Source organism: Citrus sinensis, chromosome 5 (genome assembly GCF_022201045.2).
Source record: "Citrus sinensis cultivar Valencia sweet orange chromosome 5, DVS_A1.0, whole genome shotgun sequence".
NCBI classification, from domain to species: Eukaryota; Viridiplantae; Streptophyta; class Magnoliopsida; order Sapindales; family Rutaceae; genus Citrus; species Citrus sinensis.
This window is the reverse complement of record NC_068560.1, coordinates 5785202-5805636: the sequence shown is the minus strand read 5'-3', so window position 1 is coordinate 5805636 and position 20435 is coordinate 5785202. Positions and strand designations below refer to the sequence as shown.

The following is a 20435-nucleotide window of genomic DNA, read 5'->3' as shown; positions in this document are numbered from 1 at the left end:
TCTACGCACAACAGGGTCAGGGCAACATATTCGTACTTATGGTGATAATTGGGTGCCTAGGCCGTTGTTGTTCCGACCTATTTCACCAAAAATTTTGGGCAATGAAGCAAGGATTGCTGACTTGATAGAGAATGGGAATTCGTGGAACATGACTTTGCTACGGAAATATTTCTTGCCACCGGATATCCATTCTATTATGAAAATTAAGCTCCCTTCACAAAGTTGTAATGACAGGGTAATATGGTACTATGATCGTTGTGGGGAGTACACAGTGAAGTCTGGGTACATATTGCGAGAACATGGAAGAACCTTGATAGTGCTGCATCTTCTAGTGTTTCATCAAGGCAGTGGGCAACCATTTGGAAGTTAATTGCTCCTTCCAAGGTTAAGATATTTCTGTGGCGTGCATTTTCAGGATCGCTTCCATCTATAGAAAATTTAGAACTGAAAAGGGTGGTGGATGATTCGCGGTGTAGGATTTGTGGTGAGGCTGGTGAGTCTATTTTGCATGCTCTATTTGTTTGTCAACATGCTCATGATGTATGGGAGCTTACTTCATTTACTATTACGGAATTTTTGAACCGAGTTGCATGTTTGTGGGAGGTGTGGGATATTGTTTATTCTAAAGTTGCTTTTAATGAAATTCAACTCTTTGTCTTAATTATGTGGGGGATTTCGAGGGCGAGAAATAGGATTTTATATGATGGGGGCCAAGCCATCTCCTAATTGTGTGGTAGCTTCAGCCCAAGGAATTTGGGATAGTTGTGTAGGGAGAAATTGTAGGGATATAAATACTATGTGTACTGTCCAAGATGTTGTGATTTGGGAGCCTCCACAGTTGGGTTGGTTTAAATTAAATACTGATGTGGCAGTGGATGTTCAAAATGGAAAGGTCAGTTATGGAGCTGTTATTAGAAATCATGAGGGATTGGTTATGTTGGCTGGAACCGATTTTGGGAATTATTGTGAGGATGTGGCTATTGCTGAGGCAGAGGCTATTCGCTTTGGTATTCGACTTGCTAAGGAGACTGGTTTGTTTCCGTTAATGATTGAGTCAGACTCGTTGTTTGTTATTCAATTGATCCAAGGAAAGCAACGTACTGGTACAGAGCTTTTGTGGATAATTTCTGATGTGCAACAACTTATGCAACCAAAGCAGGACTTTAGGATTCAGCATATTTCAAGGAATGGTAACCAAGCTGCGGATGCTCTAGCTAAATAAACTCTTCAAACATGTTCGTCATTTGTACTGCTAGAAAACTTTCCACAGTCTATAGGTCGTTATCTTTGAATTATTTCCTAATTTAATGAGAATTAATTTGTTTAAAAAACAAAAACTACTCAAGTCCTTCTCCATTAGTCCGTGGCTTAATTTTAACCATGATTATTTGAGAGTTCTTTCACTTAAAATACGTGTGTCTGATTTATTTTTATTTTTTCTTAATTTTATTGTAGTTGTGTGTCAACTTTTGATTTATAATTTCATAACAGATGACATTTCTAGTCTCTTAAAATTTATTTTTACCAATTAGGGTCCTAAGAAATTTTTAATGTTTCAAAAAAAAAACACTAGTGAATAATAATATATTATGATATATAAATTGATTATTGTAGACTACTCCAAATTAATATTAGTTAATTTATTTCTTTCTTTTTTATGATACTGATAAAAAAAAATAAGAAAAGAAAAGGATATCAGGGATCTTAACTTAAGAATGAGAAAATCAAAGTGTCCTTCTCCCAGAATATAGACCATTAACTTAGAGTAGGGTGCTCATATGTTCATATATTAATACAGATTCCCGCAGAACAGATCTTTGTTGTCGTCAACTTTGTCCTAGAGGTTCCATCACTCATACGAAAGGCAAGGGTTTCATGGGAGTGGAAGGAGAAAATGCCTTAGCTATATTATCTTTCTCCACCAAGTAACAGCAAGCCTTTTGACATTCTTAACTGATTTTAGTGGGTTACTTTGTGCTATTTTCAGGTGTATTTTTACAGCAATGGCATCAGCTTTCTATCTTGGCCCCTTATCTTTGCCTTTTGCCTTACGTGTTCAAAGTTTCGAAAGAATTCTCCCGACAGGACGCAAATTTAGAGAGTTGGAGAATTAAGTACTGATGAGGAGGAGTTTTTCTAGACAAGGCTGCATATTTTGGCATTTATTTTAATGCACAGATTTAAAAAAATAATTATTATTATTTGAGTACTTGTTATGAGAGACCTGAACTTTCAAATACTCGTAAATTAAATGTTTATGATAAGCTGATTGCATTTGTTTCGCTGAAGTTCATGACAAAATTTGACCCGATAAAAATTTTTGACTGAATATGAGAATGCGACATGTCAGTCAAATCATGCGTATTGAGATTTTTTTTTTTTTTTAAAAGAAAAACTTGTATCCTTAAATGGTTATAGTCTCAGCATGCTTAACTATGAAGTTCTGAAGTAAACCACTTAGAGATATTAAGTTATTTAAATTCTTGCCACCGTTGTCTTTAGAGTGGTTGCTAGCCCCACAAGACCCCCTCACAGTGACATCTCAAACTTGATTTATCAAATTTTGCAATAATTTTTTCCCCAATAGTCTTAATTTTATAACCTTATATTCAAGACCCATAAGTCAGCTGGTCAGTTTTTTTATTATCATGAAGAAAAGAGTTTTGAATTCTGATGCAGTCTCCAACGTATAACCTTGGCTTTATTAAGACAATAAAAGCCACCAATACTTGTTTATTATCATGGTGTGTTTACTTCATGGAATAAAGAATGTGAATGAAGGAATGAGAATGAAACCTATGTTTATTTGGCAAAATATAATTTGAAAATGAGAATAAAATATGTGGTCCCACACAATTTAAAAATAAGAAATGAGAATCTCATTCCTATGAGGGGGTTGTGAATGAAAATAAGAGAATGGAAATAGAATATATGTTTACTTTTGTATCCCTCTACTTGTTTCATATTTCCCAAATTACCTTCATTCAAATCACAATTAATTTTATTATTTTAAATGTCATTAATAATAATAATAATTATTATTATTATTATTATTAAATTTTATTAACTTTATTATTTTAGTTATTGTTAATTATTTTTATTATTATTTTTATTAATATTATCATTATTAACAAAAAATAATAATAATAATAATAACAATAATAATAATAACAATAATAATAATAATAATGTAATTTTCATTATCTAGATACACGTATAAATATTATTATAAAAATGATATTAATTGAAATAATAATAATAATAAATGTTAATAATGATAATATTAATAAAATAATAATAATAATAAATGTTAATAATGATAATATTAATAATAATTAATAATAACTAAAATAATAAAGTTAATAAAATATAATAATAATAATAATAATAATAATAATAAATGTTAATAATGATAATATTATTATATGTTTACAATTTTTAGGTATGGATGACAAAATCTTTCATGTGTTTGGGGCCCCATGGGGCTCCACCCCAAATGGGGTGAATTTTGAATCATTTGTGGGGAATGGGGTGAGGAATGAGGGAAAAATAATCCCCAAATTTTTAATGGGGTGGGGTTTGGTTTTGTACTCCCCACCCCCACCCCAATCCCCATTGTATATAAATATTTTTTTCTAATTTTTATTTAATAATTTTTGTTTTATCAATTACAATGTTAGTTAATAAATTTTCTTTTTATTTTTTTTTTACATAAATCGGCTATAAGTAAAAGAAAACCCTACAATATAATTTTTATTCAACTTAAAACATTATTATGTTCTCTTTTCTCTCTTAATATACTGCTCTCTTCAAACATTTTTCAATTTTGATATCCTTTCAAGATATTATTTCAAACATTTGGAGATTTTTTAAAATAATTTAAATACTTTATAATATGATAATGATTTTATTTAAGTCTTTAATTTTTAATTTATTGAAATTATGTATCTATATCTACTATAAAATAAATAAATGGGGAATGGGGTGGGGAATGGAGGCGAATTTTTTAATGGGGTGGAAAATGGGGTAGGCCTCCCCACCCCCACCCCACCCCACCCCATTGCCATCCCTATTTTTAGGTGAGGATACTTTTAATAGAATGAGAATGTAACTGAAGGATTAAAAAAGAAAAATGTAAATTTCTCTGAATTATTGAAAATCCTAAAAAATACCCTTTAAAATTGGTTTGCATAAAAGATATAATTTTGAGAAGAAAAGCTTATGGTTATAGTTAAGTTATATAATTAACAAGTATAAAATTAAATGGATGAAGCAGATAATTGAAAAAAAAACGTTTACGGCAGTTGAGCTATGGCCAAACACCCTTGTAGTCCAGCTGCGGGTAATGAGACCCAAACAGGCCCTTAATCTGACATAAAGTATGCTAACTTGAAGCTTTATGGAATTTTTACAGGAGGCAAATAACTTCATATATATATATATATATACACACACACACACAAACACAGTCACACACACATACATACTAAAATAATTAGTTAATATATATAATTAGACGCGTATATGAAAAGATATAACCACATACACATAACATGTAATATGATCCAATAATTAGTTGCATGTACAATAGAGATGAACATATATATATATATACACACACACATATATGTTCTGAATCATTCTCATGTGCGGACAGTCTCCTTTTCTTTTTTTAATGCGGACATTTTGTTAAATTGTGCAGGCTGTCAAGGGATGAATATTTTGCGTAGCAACTCGTGCGGCACTTAGACAACTTTTAGCATAAAAGTTGTTAAGTCTATTGAACTTCTGACGCTAGATAAGTAAGGATGCTTGTGAGAAAGCTAGAAAGGAAAAAGCAATATGGCCAAAACAATTTTTTTTTTATATATTAAATCATCTGGTATCCGAAGACCACATTGGGCTCCGACTAATCCAAATTCGAGCCAAGTAAGACCACTAGAGCAACAAATCTCTCCCAACAAGTATTACTTGTAAGAGAGAATACAAGAGAGCTTTACAAGGATGCTTAAGTTGCTAGTTGTGTGGTGTGTTGAGCAAAATAGTAGGTGCCATGCCCTATTTATAAAGTGACTTACCTAGGTCTAGAGTCTTCCACGCAACTTGTGCAACTTGCCTAATATGCCCTAGGTTCTAGAATACATAAGTGTAAAATTCTCTAGTTATTTACAAGTTATTGAGAGTCGTAGAAATTTCTAAAATCGAGTCAAGCTTGCTCACTTTAGCTTGTGAATTTGGGTTGCCTACTTGCTAAGCACACCACAGCTCATTAATTGTATGAGGTGACCCATTGTTGACCGCATCTCGTCTTTAAGCAACGGACTTTTACTGAGCATACCCATATGCGTCAATTTAGCCTCCATTGGTGGCAAAATTGAGCGACATGTAACAGGGTGCTCTCATTTTATATATAAACCAATTTTGGGGCTTTAGGTGAATTGTTTTAATTAGACCTTTCAAAAAAATTTAAGGTCAAATATATGTGTTAATTTTACCAAAAATTCATTTATTTAAAATCAACTTTTCTAGCTTTTTGAGATGCAAAATTATTAATCAAATTTTATATTCTAATTTCACTAATATATTTTTCTCAATAGACAATAAAGCTAATCCATTTAATATTTCTTGCGATATAGTTGATCTTAATGTAATATGTAGTAGAGAAATGACTAGAAAACTCATCCTTTGGAAAAACTAAATCATTATCTTTAACCGTACCTTTCTCTACTAGGGAATCTCTTAATTTATTATCTTTATTTTCCCATCTACAAGATATTTAGTTTCATTTGTATTTTAATCTTCATTTACATATTTATTACAATCTCTTGTAAGGGTATTATCATAAATCTAATCATTATTATCTTCAATGTCATTTTTTCATTAACCGGTTCATCATCTTTTAATTGATTTTGAGTTTGTTCATCAATTATTGATTCTTCACTCAAATTCACATCTTTTTTTACCACTTTTGACAAATTTATCAAGAGCTCGTTTTTGAGATTAAACTAACTTTTTTATTCTTTTTTTAAAAAATTTTCATACTGTAATGCATATTTTCTAGTAGACATTTTTTTTAATGAAAGAAGAGTAGACAAGCAAACAAATATACTAGATAATTAAAAGAAAACAACCTTTGAACACAATAATAATTAAAAAAAACAATTGAATAACACAATTAATTAAGAATATAATAAAATGAAACAACTTGGATTTTAACTTTGATGGATTGATGCTTGAAGTAATAGTGATTAATGAAAATAGTTGATTTTTTTTATTTTTTAGACAAAAATTAAAGAAAGCATTTTTTTTCCTTAAGTACTTGAATGTGCCGTGGCTTTTTCTTTTAATTGATAAAAAGTATGAATGGATAATAAGTGAACAAATATGTCATTTTTATAGAGTTTTAAAGGAAATAATGTTAAATAGAGATTTTGTAAACAAGATAAAAACTGTTAATTCTAACGTTAAAAAGAGATTTTGTAGGGATTTAATATATTATTTACAGAAAAGATTATTATAAAATAATAACACTTATAAATCAATAATCTAATAGTTATAATTTTTGAAAAATTTTGGGACCTTCATATGTAGTAAGACTCTAGGCAACTGCCTAAGTTGTCTAGAGGAAGAGTCGTGGCTTAGGATCCGAGATTAAAATTCGAGAAGGATTTACGATGTCGTAAATCAATTTACAAAATTATAAAAGTCGATTTACGACACCATAAATTGGTCTCGGACTTTAATCCTAGATTGAAAAATTTTTCTATTATAGATAATGTTTTAATAATAGAAACAATGCACTTTAATAAAGTACGGAATTCCTTACTTGATAATATAAAAGCACATTTATTCTTAAGTGTGGGTGTTTACACAAAATTTCATGTAGATGCATATTTTTACGGTATAGCTAGTAAAATATTTATGCATTGCAACATTTTTCCTAGATCATAAAACCAATTGTCTGCACTAGAGAATAACTAGATATGTATTCACAGAAATTTATTAGTTTAGATAATCTATTTTCGCCTTCTCATCAAAAGGCTTTTGCACACTAGTAATAAACTAAAATTAAATATTTTTAATGTGTGTCTCATCACTTACCGAGAGTAGACCACTAGAGAGCAGATCTTTCATGTGTTCAACTTCATCATGAAGCTTCCAATGCTAGTGTTCGAGCAGATTTCTCCCAATAATTAAATTCTATATGCAATTTTAGCTATGTTATTTTCCATTGTGAGTCTGTGACACTGATCTTTTGCATGGAGTTGGAAAGAGAAGATACCTAGCTTGGTAATTCGACTATCCAGCTCCACGTAAAAGGCCTTTAGGTTATAAAACTATTTTATTGGCTTACGCTGCCGTTTTCGAATGTATCTACTCTGCAATTGCGTTTTATTTCTATTTCAGGCACAAGGATATATAATCCAATCAATATATCTATGTAGCACAAGGATATATAATCCAATCAATATATCTATGTAGACTTTTACTCTATAACAAGAGAATGCAATATTGAAATTTAAGCCGGCATCAATCTTTAAATAAGGTCGGGTCATGTGAGCCAGGGGCGGAACAAGCCAATCTTGGCTGGAGGGGACAAAGCATTTTTTTTAAAAAAAAATCAATAAATTTTTTAATATGAATAAGTAATTATTAATATAATAGAAAATAAAGTACTTTAATCAAAGTTCACATTTTGTTTCAAAACATACAGGCAAGTGAACAAATAAAATTATAAAATCTCCTAAACTTGCACTTTGGGTTCTTTCATGAAATAAAAATCAAATAGAATAAATTTAATATAAAATATTAAGTATTAAACTTTTTTTTTCTTTATAGGGGCCAGGGCCCATGCTGGTCCCTATATAGATCCGCCCCTGATGTAAGCCAATTAGAGTGTCACCAAAAAACTTATCTAATTGAATTCTTCAAATAATTTTTTACTTGTATATGTGGTAAATATAAGAGTAAAAAATTTAATTATTTTTTAAAAAACTCTTCAAATAAAAATATATTCATATTATTTTGATCAAATTTATTTTCCACTAAAACAATAATAATGATTATAACACATCTTTTTCTTTATGAATTATATAATACTAAAATAATATAATACTAAATTAAAGATTCTAAAAGTCTCTTCAAGTAAGATTTTTTAAATTCCTTTTCTCTCTTCAAAGAGCCTCTTAGAATATTTTTTTTCTTATGTGACTCTTCAAATAATACATAAAATATTTTTTTTTTTTTTGAGAGGACATAAAATCTCATTTAAATTGTCGTTTAGTGATATTTTTAGTTTTCTTTATCCAGTAATACCTTATAGCGGTTATAGCAAATATAAAGTAGAAAGACTCGTTTCTATTTTGACACAAATATTCAAAATATCTCTGAACTTGAGAAAACATAAAATATTAGGGGCCCAGATGTTATATCACCCCCATCTTCAATATCACAATCATTGAAATTGAACAGTACTCATTTCCTTCTTTACCGCCATGCCCTTCTGTCTCTCGTAAAACTCACCAGCCCAACAACCCCCAAAAACTGAGTACTCCAATCGTCCAAAATGACGCACGTGCGCCTTTTGATTCTCTCTCTCTTACTCATCTCTCTTTCCTTCACGCCCCCCCGCGCCGCCGCCACTACCGACTCCCACTTCGAAGGCTTCGACGCCGAAGACGACGTCGTCGAGGAGGACGACGAACAAACCCTAGACCTCCACAAACTCACCGATCTCCCCTTAACCCAATCCGATCCCTCATCATCACCACCCATCACAACAACCACTCCAGATACGAACCCAGATCCGAACCCGAACCCGACTCCCTCCCCCTCGGATCCCCAATCTAAAACCCCTTCCTCCTCCCCGTCCCAAACGACGTCGTTTGACTACTGGGACGAAGACGAGTTCGAAGGCGTACCTATCCAACACCCCGCTCCCGAAACCGACCCGACGTCAATTCCCGAAGATGCCCTCGCCGATCAAACCACTTCGGAAAGCAAAACGACGGGGGAATCCAAAAACGTGGCCGTTTCGAAGAAATCCTCGTCGTACAAGATCGAGATTGTCTGCGTTACTTTTTTGATCATGTTTGTGATTAATTACTTCACTGGCAAGCGCGAGAATGAGAATCTGGCGCTTGCTTGGGCGGCGAAGTTTGCGACAAAAGATTCGATTTTCGAGAAGAATTTCAGCTTGTTAGGCGTGGGAGAAGGCGATGACTCGCCGTTGCTGTTGAAGGAAGGGCAGAACGTGTTCAAATTCTACGCGAGCGGGCGGAGGTACTGTTCGGGGCTGTTGGCCACGATGGAGCTGAAGAGCAGGCACGATTTGATATCGAGGTTTTATAACATGATCGTGCCTTGCAAGGACGAGATCAGTTTCGAGGTTTATATGAACGACGAGGCGATGGATCACGTGGTGTTTGCTGTTGCGAAGAAGAAAGTGGCAAAGGCAATGCAGAAGGAAGTGAGGGATTTGAATAGGTTTACTGGTGGGTTGATGGCAGCGCCGAGTGGTGGTGGGAAGAAGTGGGTGGCGGATGAATTGGGTGTTGTTTCGGAGAGTAAGGAGGTTGCTGGGGATTTGATCACAGATACTGTGCTTGAACAGGTTAGTTTTTGATGATTTGTTAACTTATGTTTTTGAAATTGTCTGGTGTTTTGATTATTTACTTGTTTATTGCTGTTTTATGTAGTTGCTTGATCAAGATAGAAAGATAGTGTGGTTTTCTGATGATTAATGCGAGTGAATTAAGTTTGTGGTGACTTGTGTTGTTTCCCTATCTGGATGTATGAGTATATTTATGGAGAGAAAGGTGTCGTAGAAATGACTTTAGCTGAAAAAGAAAAATTAGACAAATGAACATTGCTAGTTTTTCATATTATTTTGTACTAAAAAGTAACAATCCAGCACAGACGCCCTTGAAAATTAGGGTAGGAGAGAGTTTTTTACAAGCTCATTATGGAAGAGGTTGTTATAATAGTGTCTGCTTTTTAGGAAACTAAAACATTTCGGATGTGAACAGTCTAAAATTGGCATCCGGTTCATTGTTTGAATTGAGATGTTTAGACCTAAGAAGCTTAGCACATATATATAACAAATGTCAGAACTCTCTGATGCAGACACTTGGAATTTTGGCCAAACGACAAAATTTCGTTAATTGCAAATATATTGATTTTGCAATTGTTCATACAGAATGTTCGTTAATTGCAAATTTTTATCTTGTCCGCTCAAGAGAATGGCCTTTTATGTACATTCAATTTGTCTTCTTTAGTCTTCCAGATGTAGACTATAAAGCCCAGCCGTTGGCTCATGTCAAGGGCTGAAATTTATGTTTGATTAAAATATACATTTAAGAAGAATAAGTTGTTTAGTAGCCTTAAATTTAGGAAAAGTTGCTCACTCTTCTAAGAAACTTCTCTCTTTCTCTTTGTAAAACAATGATCTTCTTCTCAACTGTGTTTTAAAAGTTACTTGATGCTTTCTCAATATCCATCATCTTCATTTCAATCTTTTCTATTTTAAGAAACCTCGGACTTCCAAAATATGCTATTTTATGACAACCAGCACATGGGTATCATAACCTTTTTTGGCTGTGGTTGCTGAGAGCACCTTTCATTTTTTTGACCGCTTTCCGAAATTACATACTTCAAAAAAGGGATAGCACACCAACCAATGAAACCCTTTAAACATCATTGTCAACAGCTGCCAGAAAAGATGTCCCAATCAAAGTTGCTGTTACTTTTTCTTCCTTCAGGTCTGTTTGTTTTAGGTAATCTGACATTTACAACCTCAGTACTCATTGGTGACCCTCCGTCAACCTTAGAACTTACTGGCAACCGTTGAATGCACTGGTGACCTTCAAGCCATGCCACTGACTCGCTGGGTTCATTAAACCTCAGCAGAGTCATCATTCATCAATACTCGCCAGAATTTCTATCAGCATTTGTTTTTGGGTTGGCAGAGTTATAATTAGAAAAGGAGGCAATAGGAATGCTTTGAGCTAAGAGTTGATGTTATCTTTGGTACTATTATTAATATTGATTCAACCTTCTGGGCCCCTCCATTGGTGACTCTTCTCTCTTTCTTTTGTGAAGTCTAATTCTATTTTGAATCCTTTAAAGTATGATGAAATCTGTTGTGGGTCTGGCCCATTGGTTTGGGGTCCTTGAGTGCATGGGTTCGAGTCCTAGCAATGGTTGGGACTCGATTCCCCTCCCAATAAAATTGGGTAGGGGTTTACTTATTTTCTTGTCGTTTGGGGTAGATTAGATATCTCTCCAGTATTAAGTTAGAGTTGAAATCCGGGTTGTGCCTTAATAGAATTATTAAGGAAAGTTCCGATTAATTTTTAATTGTAAATATCAGTAGAGCTCTGATTGTAATATATTAGTAAATCCCCCCCCCCCCCCCCCCCCCCACAAACTTGTGGCTCTGGCTTTATTTCGTAAATTGCTCTCTTTTGGTTTGATAATTTTCCAATGAAACCAGAATCCTTGAGGTTGTTTTATATATTTTTCGTTAATTTATCCATTCAAGACTGAGTTTACGTAGAGTTGATAGAATTAAAAAAGTGATATAGTGCTGTGTTCTTATGGTCCAAGCTGGTTAGGACTTTTAAATTGAGCTGGGCAGCACCTGCAACAAGCTTTTCTGTTCTCTTGGGGAAAAAAAAAATCTGATGGTTAAAGGTAGGGGGAAGGCTTCTGACTTATGGGATTGCAAAGTTATGGCTATATTTTGGGTCCTATGGATTGAAAGAAACTTAAGAATTTTTAAAACAAAGTGATGGAGAATTACAGGTTTCTTTGGGACACTGTTAAAATCTGGCCTTCTCTGTGGGCTTCTATCTTTCCAAGAAATTTGATCATTCAAGTACATTTACAAGAATTGTTACATCAACAGTAATTTAGCGCATCAAATCCTTATTTTTCCATCTAGTAAAGATGGGAATAATCAGAGTGCGCACATCATTCATAACCTGAAAGCAGAAAATGCTTGAAGCAAGGAAACAATCATAAATAATGTTATAGCTCAGTAATATCACAACCTAGCAATTGTCCAGAGGATATAATTAGTTTATTCACCCATGCACCATCATGATTCATGATCAATGTAGGCTAAGAACAAGTTTAACATGGACTAATGATAAGTTTGCTAAAGCACTAAACCCAGGCATAACATTCGTTGCAATACAGAAACTGTTATTATGATATCAAAACATACAAAATAAGATTTAGCTTAATGAGATTGTCTAGTCCCATTTCACAAACTACTTCCCTCTACTCATCTGTTAGTTGTCCCACAGCAGCCGCAAATCTATAGGGTCCGCACCGGGTTAGAAATTTGGCCTCCTCATCAGCAACTTTCTCAACTCTGTGCGACTGACTTATATTTTTGCTTTTTTCACCCGGTGGTAAGTTCTTAAATCCCAATCCTAGTTCTTTTTCGAACCTACATAAGAAACTTAAGAATTTTTAAAACAAAGTGACGGAGAATTACAGGTTTCTTTGGGACACTGTTAAAATCTGGCCTTCTCTGTGGGCTTCTATCTTTCCAAAGGTTAAAGATTTGTTTTTTTTTTTTTAATTAGTTGGAAAGCAGCTATGGTGTAACTTCATTTGTTGGAATTTTTGATCTTATTGGATTTACAGTTCTTGAGGTTGGGGATTTTGTCTTTTGTCTTCATGGACTTCTTGTCCGTATGTTCATTTCCTACATGTAATATACTTATTTTGTTTCTGAGCCGCTGCTGCCCCCCCCCAAAAAAACAAAAAAGATGCTTAATGTTTCTATTTTATAAGTGCACGAGCCAGTTGCTTGTACATTATTTTCTGTTTCATTTATGACTCATTCTCAGATTGTTTATTATTGCTTTATGCTTATTAGGTCATGTGGCAGTATGTCTTCTTGAATAGTCTGCATATATAAATTTTGCAATTGGTATTTTGCAGGTGTTCGGCGAAAAAGCTTTTGAAAAACATGGAAAGGATTTCATATCAATGCATTTTTCTGATCAACACCCTGGCACACATAGGAAGATGCTGTTGTTTAAGTTTGCCCTACCTGATGCCAACAACATGGCTGATATGACTCGATTGGTTGCTCTTGTACCCTATTACATTGATTTGATCGGACGTTACAAGCTCAGTCCACAGGTCTGTTAACTTATAATACCTTTTTTCTTAATTTGACTAATATGCCATGTTTAGTCACATTATTAACACTGAATCAACTACTGAATTGCAGGCTCGATCTAAAACAGAGGCAGCCAGACAGAAGGCAGCCCAAGAGGCATACAAAGAACTTCAAAATGCTAGGCAGGAAGCCTTGCAGAGAAAGAAGGCAGATAGGAAGAAGATGATTGAGGAGGCAGATGCAAAGCTATCTGCAGAGGCTATTCGCAAGAAGGAAGCGAAAGAGCGTGCTCGTCAGATGAAGAAAGCTGTGCCGAAGATGAAGATGACCCGAGGTCACTAGTCAATTTCCTGCTCTGTCATGTGGCACTCTGGAATTTGCCTTCTAGTTTTATCTCTATTTTTTGTGTCATACTTGGCCTACCTAGCCTTTACATAGGTTCTTGGCCTTCTCATGTATCCTCCTGGCAAATGTACTTTTGTCAAATTGTATTAGCTAGTCTCCAGCATTACCACATCTCTGTGGTTTTTGAAGTGCACCCAAGTTTAGTCCTTTAGAAACCTTTATAAAGCTTATCATGGACACCTGTTTTACATAGTTTTGGAGCATTTTCTTAGCGATATTATACTTTTCGGTGCTTTAATGTCTGATTCGTTTGTTGGAATACTTACCCCAGTTAAGTAATTTTCTCGGTATATAGATTTTTTTTCATCTCAGGTAACGAATGAACTGAATTATTCTTTGGGTAGTTATCAAGTTCTTCGTAGATTATTTTATTGAATGAGAATACAGTTCTACCAAACACAGCCGTACAGGAGCCGGCTACTTTGCATCAGTGATTCCAAATCCCCCAATTTTGTCTTTACCAAACTGACCGTTCGATATTATCTAATGGATGGCGATTGAACACATAGACAGGTGAGAGTAACCTAATAAACAAGTTAAGAGCCGGTCACCAAAAGTTCTACAATTATATGGTACGCAATTATAAGTAACTGGTTGAAAACAATTAATACATTCTTAAATGGAAGAACCAGTTAGATGGAAGTCAACGTTACATGCCAATTTCCGTTGGAATAAAATTCACATATAATGAATGCGACAAAGATAAAATAAGTTCGTGAATAAAGTAGCCAGTATACGTATGAATTAATTAAAGGTTTCAATTTGCTGATAGCCCTACGAACTTCTCTCCTTTCTATTTTGGTACTTCTTCTCAATATGGGCAATCTCAACCGTCTGATTTGCCTTAATGATCTGCAGGCGGTTGGGATTGACCATCCCAGAACGACCTCTGTCGGCTTCCACCTGGAACCCTTTGACCAAGTTGCCAAGATTTTGAGGGAGATCAGCGCATCTCGTAATGCCTAAAAGGTTTCCATTTTGAGTTTTTTATTTTTTCCGAATTATCAATCCTTGTCTCTATTTTGGTGATTTACACACGCATATATAGATTCTTGTAGGCTTTTCAATTTATGAAGAAGCAAGAAGAGACCAAACAAGCACAACTAGCTGCAAATGCTGCTGAATATAAGGCCATGAGATGCTAACTTTTGAGCTGCGTTCATTATTCTTGTTCGACGTTTTTAAAGAATATATTCCTCCTTGTTGTGGCCTAGAGGAATATAATCTTTTATTTTAACTGGATGCTAATATTTCAGTTTGGAGAAAGAAGTAATTTGCAAAGTTTTCGTTTTTGTTTTTGGGTTGGCTTAGTAATTTTTGTTACAGGCATGTTTATGAATATGACTAGCACTTGTTACAGGCTGAAAATGAATTATCACAAAGCGAGAAACCAAGAGGTTGAAAAATGCAAGAAGAGTCATCATAAGGCAGGAGCAAGGTTGATGAGTTACCGAAGAACAGATTAAAGCACAAAAGCGAAGATAGAGAGGGGGAAGGCTGAGATAGAATGTGAACCAATCAGGGTGAGAGCAATGGCAAAAGCAGAAGGGAGAGCACATTAAGCAAAGCTTACTGAAGATGTGTAATGGAGAATGCAAATGGATCGTGCAAATGCAGAAAGAGGAAAATGGATTGCTGCCATAAACACTGCCTTTGACCATACTAGGGGTATAAATTCAATTTAATTCAATGTAATTGAAAAAAGCTTAAATAGTTGAACTGTTTACAACTAATGCTTTGATGGTATTATAATAATATCTCCTAGTTGATTTTAGTTTGATAATGCGATTTCTTAGTAGACAAGGTTCCAAATAATTCCTTAGGTACCTTGTTGTTTGAACAACCCACATCCACTACCTGCCGCTTCTCTAAACATAATTATATATGCTATCAGTTGCACTTCCACTATTAGATACCATTCTTTTGCCAGAAAGGATATTCCAATAGTTTAGCTTAACGAGAACATGTATTAAATACTATGCTTAATGTTGTTATGATGTCACCTGTTCAAATGTTATTACATTCAAACTTGTTGCTTTGTATGTATCTGTCTTGTGCAGGGGGTTTATAAGCCATATTAACCGACCAAAATAAGCTGGTTGCTGCTGTTGGGAGAGCGACTGCTCTTGCAGCAGGGATTTACACAACACTAAGTAAATAAAATTCTTACTTGAAGATTTGCACATGTACTGTTTCATACATGTGTGGGATTTGCCTGTTGAAGTTGAGGATATGTTGATGTGACTTTAAATGGTGTCTATTTTATTCCAAAGGTACACGAGTGAAGCTCAACACTAATCGTTGTGGTGATCTTGATTCAGCAATGGCACACCATATTATTGAAGTCCTGGAAATTCCCTTTGCCCGACGAAGAGGAATGCTTTAAGCTCCTAAAGCTCTTTTTGGACAAGTATATCATTGAAGCGAGAACAAAAAAAGTTGGTTTGGTTCACAAATTGTTCAAAGGTCAACAACAAAAGATAGAGATTAAGGGCTTCACTGATGATATGTTAATGGAAGCAGCTATAAAAACTAGAGGATTTTTTGGAAGGTAGGTTACAGAATTAATGGCAAGCATCCAAGCAGGTATTTACAAAAGTGAGAATTGTGTGCTTGATCCATTCCTCTTCCATGGAGTTGTAAATTATAAAGTACCGGAGCATCAGTGGAGAAGGAAACTTGCAGTCACAGGCTGAGGTAGCAAGTGACAGATTCACAATTAAGATTCTTTATTTTAATAAGGCATTTTTGACATGTGGGCTAAAAGAAAAGATTGATTAGCATCTCCATTGTTTAACACGTATCTGATGTTAAGCTATTTAGAATGGTGCATCTTTCTATTGTCGGCACCTTCATGTTGACTTATCTCATTCTTTTTTGTCTTTTTCTTTTTATTACATCGCCATATCCCCAGTTTCTTTAGGGGTTTTTGTTTGCTCTGTTACTCAATCCTGATAATTGTTGTCAAGTAATTTACTGGTATAATAATAAATTTTCAGTTTACTGTTGTTATTCTTCTCTCTTTCTTTATCCCTTTTACTCTTTACATTTTTTTTTATCTCATTTCTTTCTCCAAACTTAGTGTAATGAAGAACCATCTGTAAACAATGGAAAATCCTCTTGTGAATGACCACTCGAATATTGGAGATAATGGTGTAGTGTCGCAAATGATTATCCAAATATTAGAGGAAAAGCTCTCCAGAATAACCCGCTTTGAGGTCACTGCAGCAGCACAGAAGGCAAAAGAAATTTGATCATTCAAGTACATTTACAAGAACCGTTGCATCAACAGTAATTTAGCGCATCAAATCCTTATTTTTCCATATAGTAAAGATGGGTATAATCAGAGTGCGCACATCATTCATAACCTGAAAGCAGAAAATGCTTGAAGCAAGGAAACAATCATAAATAATGTTACAGCTCAGTAATATCACAACCTAGCAATTGTCCAGAGGATATAATTAGTTTATTCACCCATGCACCATCATGATTCATGAGCAATGTAGGCTAAGAACAAGTTTAACATGGACTAATGATAAGTTTGCTAAAGCACTAAAGCCAGGCATAACATTCGTTGCAATACAGAAACTGTTATTATGATATCAAAACATACAAAATAAGATTTAGTTTAATGAGATTGTCTAGTCCCATTTCACAAACTACTTCCCTCTACTCATCTGTCAGTTGTCCCACAGCAGCCGCAAACCTATAGGGTCCGCACCGGGTTAGAAATTTGGCCTCCTCATCAGCAACTTTCTCAACTCTGTGCGACTGACTTATATTTTTGCTTTTTTCACCCGGTGGTAAGTTCTTAAATCCCAATCCTAGTTCTTTTTCGAACCTACAGGAATTCAACGGATATTAATACCTATCATTCCTAACATATTGTATTTCAACTAAATCAATTAAAACTTCACTTCCAGCTTACTAACCTCTCTTGTACTGCATGCCCTTTCATCATTTGCCTTTATCCAATGTATCCAACGTACAGCTTCCTCACTGAACATTCAAAGATTTCAACAAAAACCTCTCATTAAGAAAAAAATAAGTTCAATCTTTCTATGTGAAAAAAAATAATTGATCGATGACCTTTTTTTCGAGTTATTTCACAAACTTACAAGAAGCTGACAAATCCATAGCTATTTTGCATGGCTCTATTTCCTTCACCATTGACAGCAATCATCGTTTCAGTACAGCTATCAGAATTGAATGCCTTCTGCTTACGAACTGTCCCCAATTTCATTCCTGCATTACAATGCTCTAAAATGAATTATAAATTCCACTTAAACGGCTATTCTCTTCCTTCGTGGCTTCAAATCAGCGATTTCAAACTTAATTATTCAGATATCATATAACCATAACAAATTTAAATTACATCTAATTATTGATAATTGCTATATCATCTATATTGTACAAGCAATTTCGTTATAAGCAGGCCAGCTAAAAGGGCAAACACAATAAAACCTATTTCTATAGCATTAACAACTGAAAAAAAAAAAAAAAATTACCGAACAATGTACCGAGGGTAATAAGCTAGTCATACACAATAAATCAAGCTAATCGTACAAGCATGCGCAGAGCTACTCCCGAAAGGCTAAATGTTCAGGCATACAGCCCAAAACCTATTGTATGCCATAAAGGCCCCAAAAACTAAAATCTAAATCTGCATATGATTCAGAAAGGGTACATGTAAGGGAGTATAAAAGCTACTAAGCAGAACACAAATTTTTCTAAAAGTGTAGCCAGAACTTTATCTCAACACTCAACAGACTAGTTAATCACAGAAAATTACAATTTTTGGTATAAATAATTACTATTCAGAACTTACATAAACTCTAAACTTACACAAAATAAATACAGTTCAGTGATTATAAAAGGTTATGGTTCAGGAAAACAAATTACAACTTAATTACAGAGGTAATATAAAAACTAAATTATGGAAGTTATTAAATTACTCCTAAAAAATATGATCCAGAGGCCAAACACTTAAGAAATTATATACTCTTTCATAGTGGTGACAAACACTAGGTTGTAATACTAAAAAACAAATAATCATATGGTTAATTAACAACTAAACATAAATTTCAATACAGATTACATTAAAAAATAAAATAAACCACAAGCTAGTTTAATTAATGGTTTAATAAAACTCTAACCATTTTCTTTCGATAACAATATAAGAATATAATTAATATCTAGTTCTTATCAATCTTAATCAAATCATTTAACCAATTCTGTTGAACTAAAAGACAATGTCAGACATGGCTAAGAAATTTATGGATTACAATTATATTAGTGCAGACATTACCAAAACAGATGCTTAAGAATTAATTATAATAAGATAAAACTATTTGTTGGAAAATATTCCACTCCCAGATTTAGTCGGGTCAATCCTGATTAGCTACAATATCTTCTGGTTGATCAGCAACAAAAACTCCTTCTAAAAAGTAGATAGAAATTATAAGAAAATGCAGCAACCTTAAATAAAGAACATAAGCTCAAAACTACATATAACATTTCATCCAATTCTAATAAACCTCCCAACTACGACCATTTCCTTGTATAAGAATCGTTCTCAAGCTTCTTGCTTCCCCAAACTTCTTCAGTTTCATGAAAACCCAGCACACACCTTAGTTTGCTTCCACTGCACTCATTCTTTTCTTTTGTTCTTGTTTCTTCTCTCTCTGTTGTTTAATACCCACATAACTTAGTTAATAACATAAGCTTCCACTAAGCTAATACAATTTAAATACAAAGGGGTTGTCCCAATCTACACTTCTTATCCAACTTAACTCAGTCTTTAAATTAAATTTGAATCTAAAAATTAATATAAATTCAAAATATTAAAAGAGATAAAGACGTAACACAATTGGGATGTTACAGAAGCAGGCTGATAGAGATCCAACACATTTGCATAGTGTTGATGGATATATATTAGATTTGCAGATGGAAAATGGAGATAATCCAGATGACACAATGAACATATGGTATGCAATGTGTGGACTGCTTGTGATTATGATTAAGAATGCGATTGTGGAAAATAAGTTTAGATTGCTTGTAGAGCTGCAGGTGGTCTTTTGCAAGCCAAATACTTGGTGTAAATCAAAATAATGTGCAACAATTAATAGTGAGTGATTTTGTATTAAAAGCTGCCCTGATTAAAACTGACATGATTAATCAAAAGGTTTTGTACACACAGGCTAGATTTTGCCTAATTCCTGGGCATATAAGGAGTTTATTTCCATTTTCCATCATAGGAGATATAGAATAAGTAGTTGGCTCTGTGAATTTCAACAGCCAGGGATGACAAGTTTGTAATCCTATATCACATAAGGAGGTTATGACAACACAAATTACTTTTATTATGACTTCAAAACATACACAAGATTACATACCATATTAATTTCGCTGAAATGACAAAAGGAAAAACAGCCCACACAACAACAGTTGTCATTATTTAACCACAAAAATATGCCGAATTTTGTTTGACAGTGTAGAACCTCTAAGAAATAAGCCAGAACAACTTGGTTTGAAGTCTATGGAGTTGTTGCAGTATCAGTGACATGTACAATCGAGATAAAACTAGACATATACGAAGATACTTATTTAATGGTTAAGCTTTTGGGATCCAGTGAAATCAATTCTGAAAGCCTCCATAGAGAAATAATCAAAGTGAATAAATTTAAATCTATAATACGCTAACTATAAAAAGAAACCCGACTTACATCTACATTAGACAAGCAAACACCCCTATACTGTGTGTATCCTGTTCTATAATTTCATCCCATTGTATAATTTCAGAGCCCCAATATACCCACTATAAAATTACACAAATTAATTATTCACAAGCACGCTAACTAACACCCTCAAGTTTGCAATTCTTATGAAA

At 33.9% G+C, this 20435-nt stretch overlaps 2 protein-coding genes and 1 long non-coding RNA gene across 5 annotated transcripts; all 3 read left to right on the top strand.

The window, feature by feature from the left end:
- Window positions 1–703: 703 nt before the first annotated feature.
- LOC107174557 (uncharacterized) lies at window positions 704–1222 on the top strand. The gene has a single exon (XM_015525560.2). It carries the CDS (start codon window positions 704–706, stop codon window positions 1220–1222), a length of 519 nt encoding a protein of 172 aa, XP_015381046.2.
- Window positions 1223–8457: 7235 nt separating this feature from the next.
- Window positions 8458–13857, top strand: LOC102615678 (uncharacterized protein At5g49945). The gene is made up of 3 exons (XM_006471104.4): window positions 8458–9613; window positions 12958–13161; window positions 13253–13857. Exons 1-3 carry the CDS (start codon window positions 8567–8569, stop codon window positions 13481–13483), a joined length of 1482 nt encoding a protein of 493 aa, XP_006471167.2. The 5' UTR covers window positions 8458–8566; the 3' UTR covers window positions 13484–13857.
- Window positions 13858–14133: 276 nt separating this feature from the next.
- Window positions 14134–16558, top strand: LOC107176052 (uncharacterized). 3 transcript variants are annotated; one of them, XR_008055029.1, is made up of 4 exons: window positions 14136–14515; window positions 14595–14815; window positions 14907–15214; window positions 15607–16558. It is a non-coding gene; the product is annotated as an uncharacterized LOC107176052 (long non-coding RNA). The 3 variants fall into 3 exon arrangements; XR_008055028.1 differs by having other exon boundaries at window positions 14134–14515; window positions 14595–15214; XR_008055027.1 differs by lacking the exon at window positions 14595–14815 and having other exon boundaries at window positions 14152–14515.
- Window positions 16559–20435: the final 3877 nt, after the last annotated feature.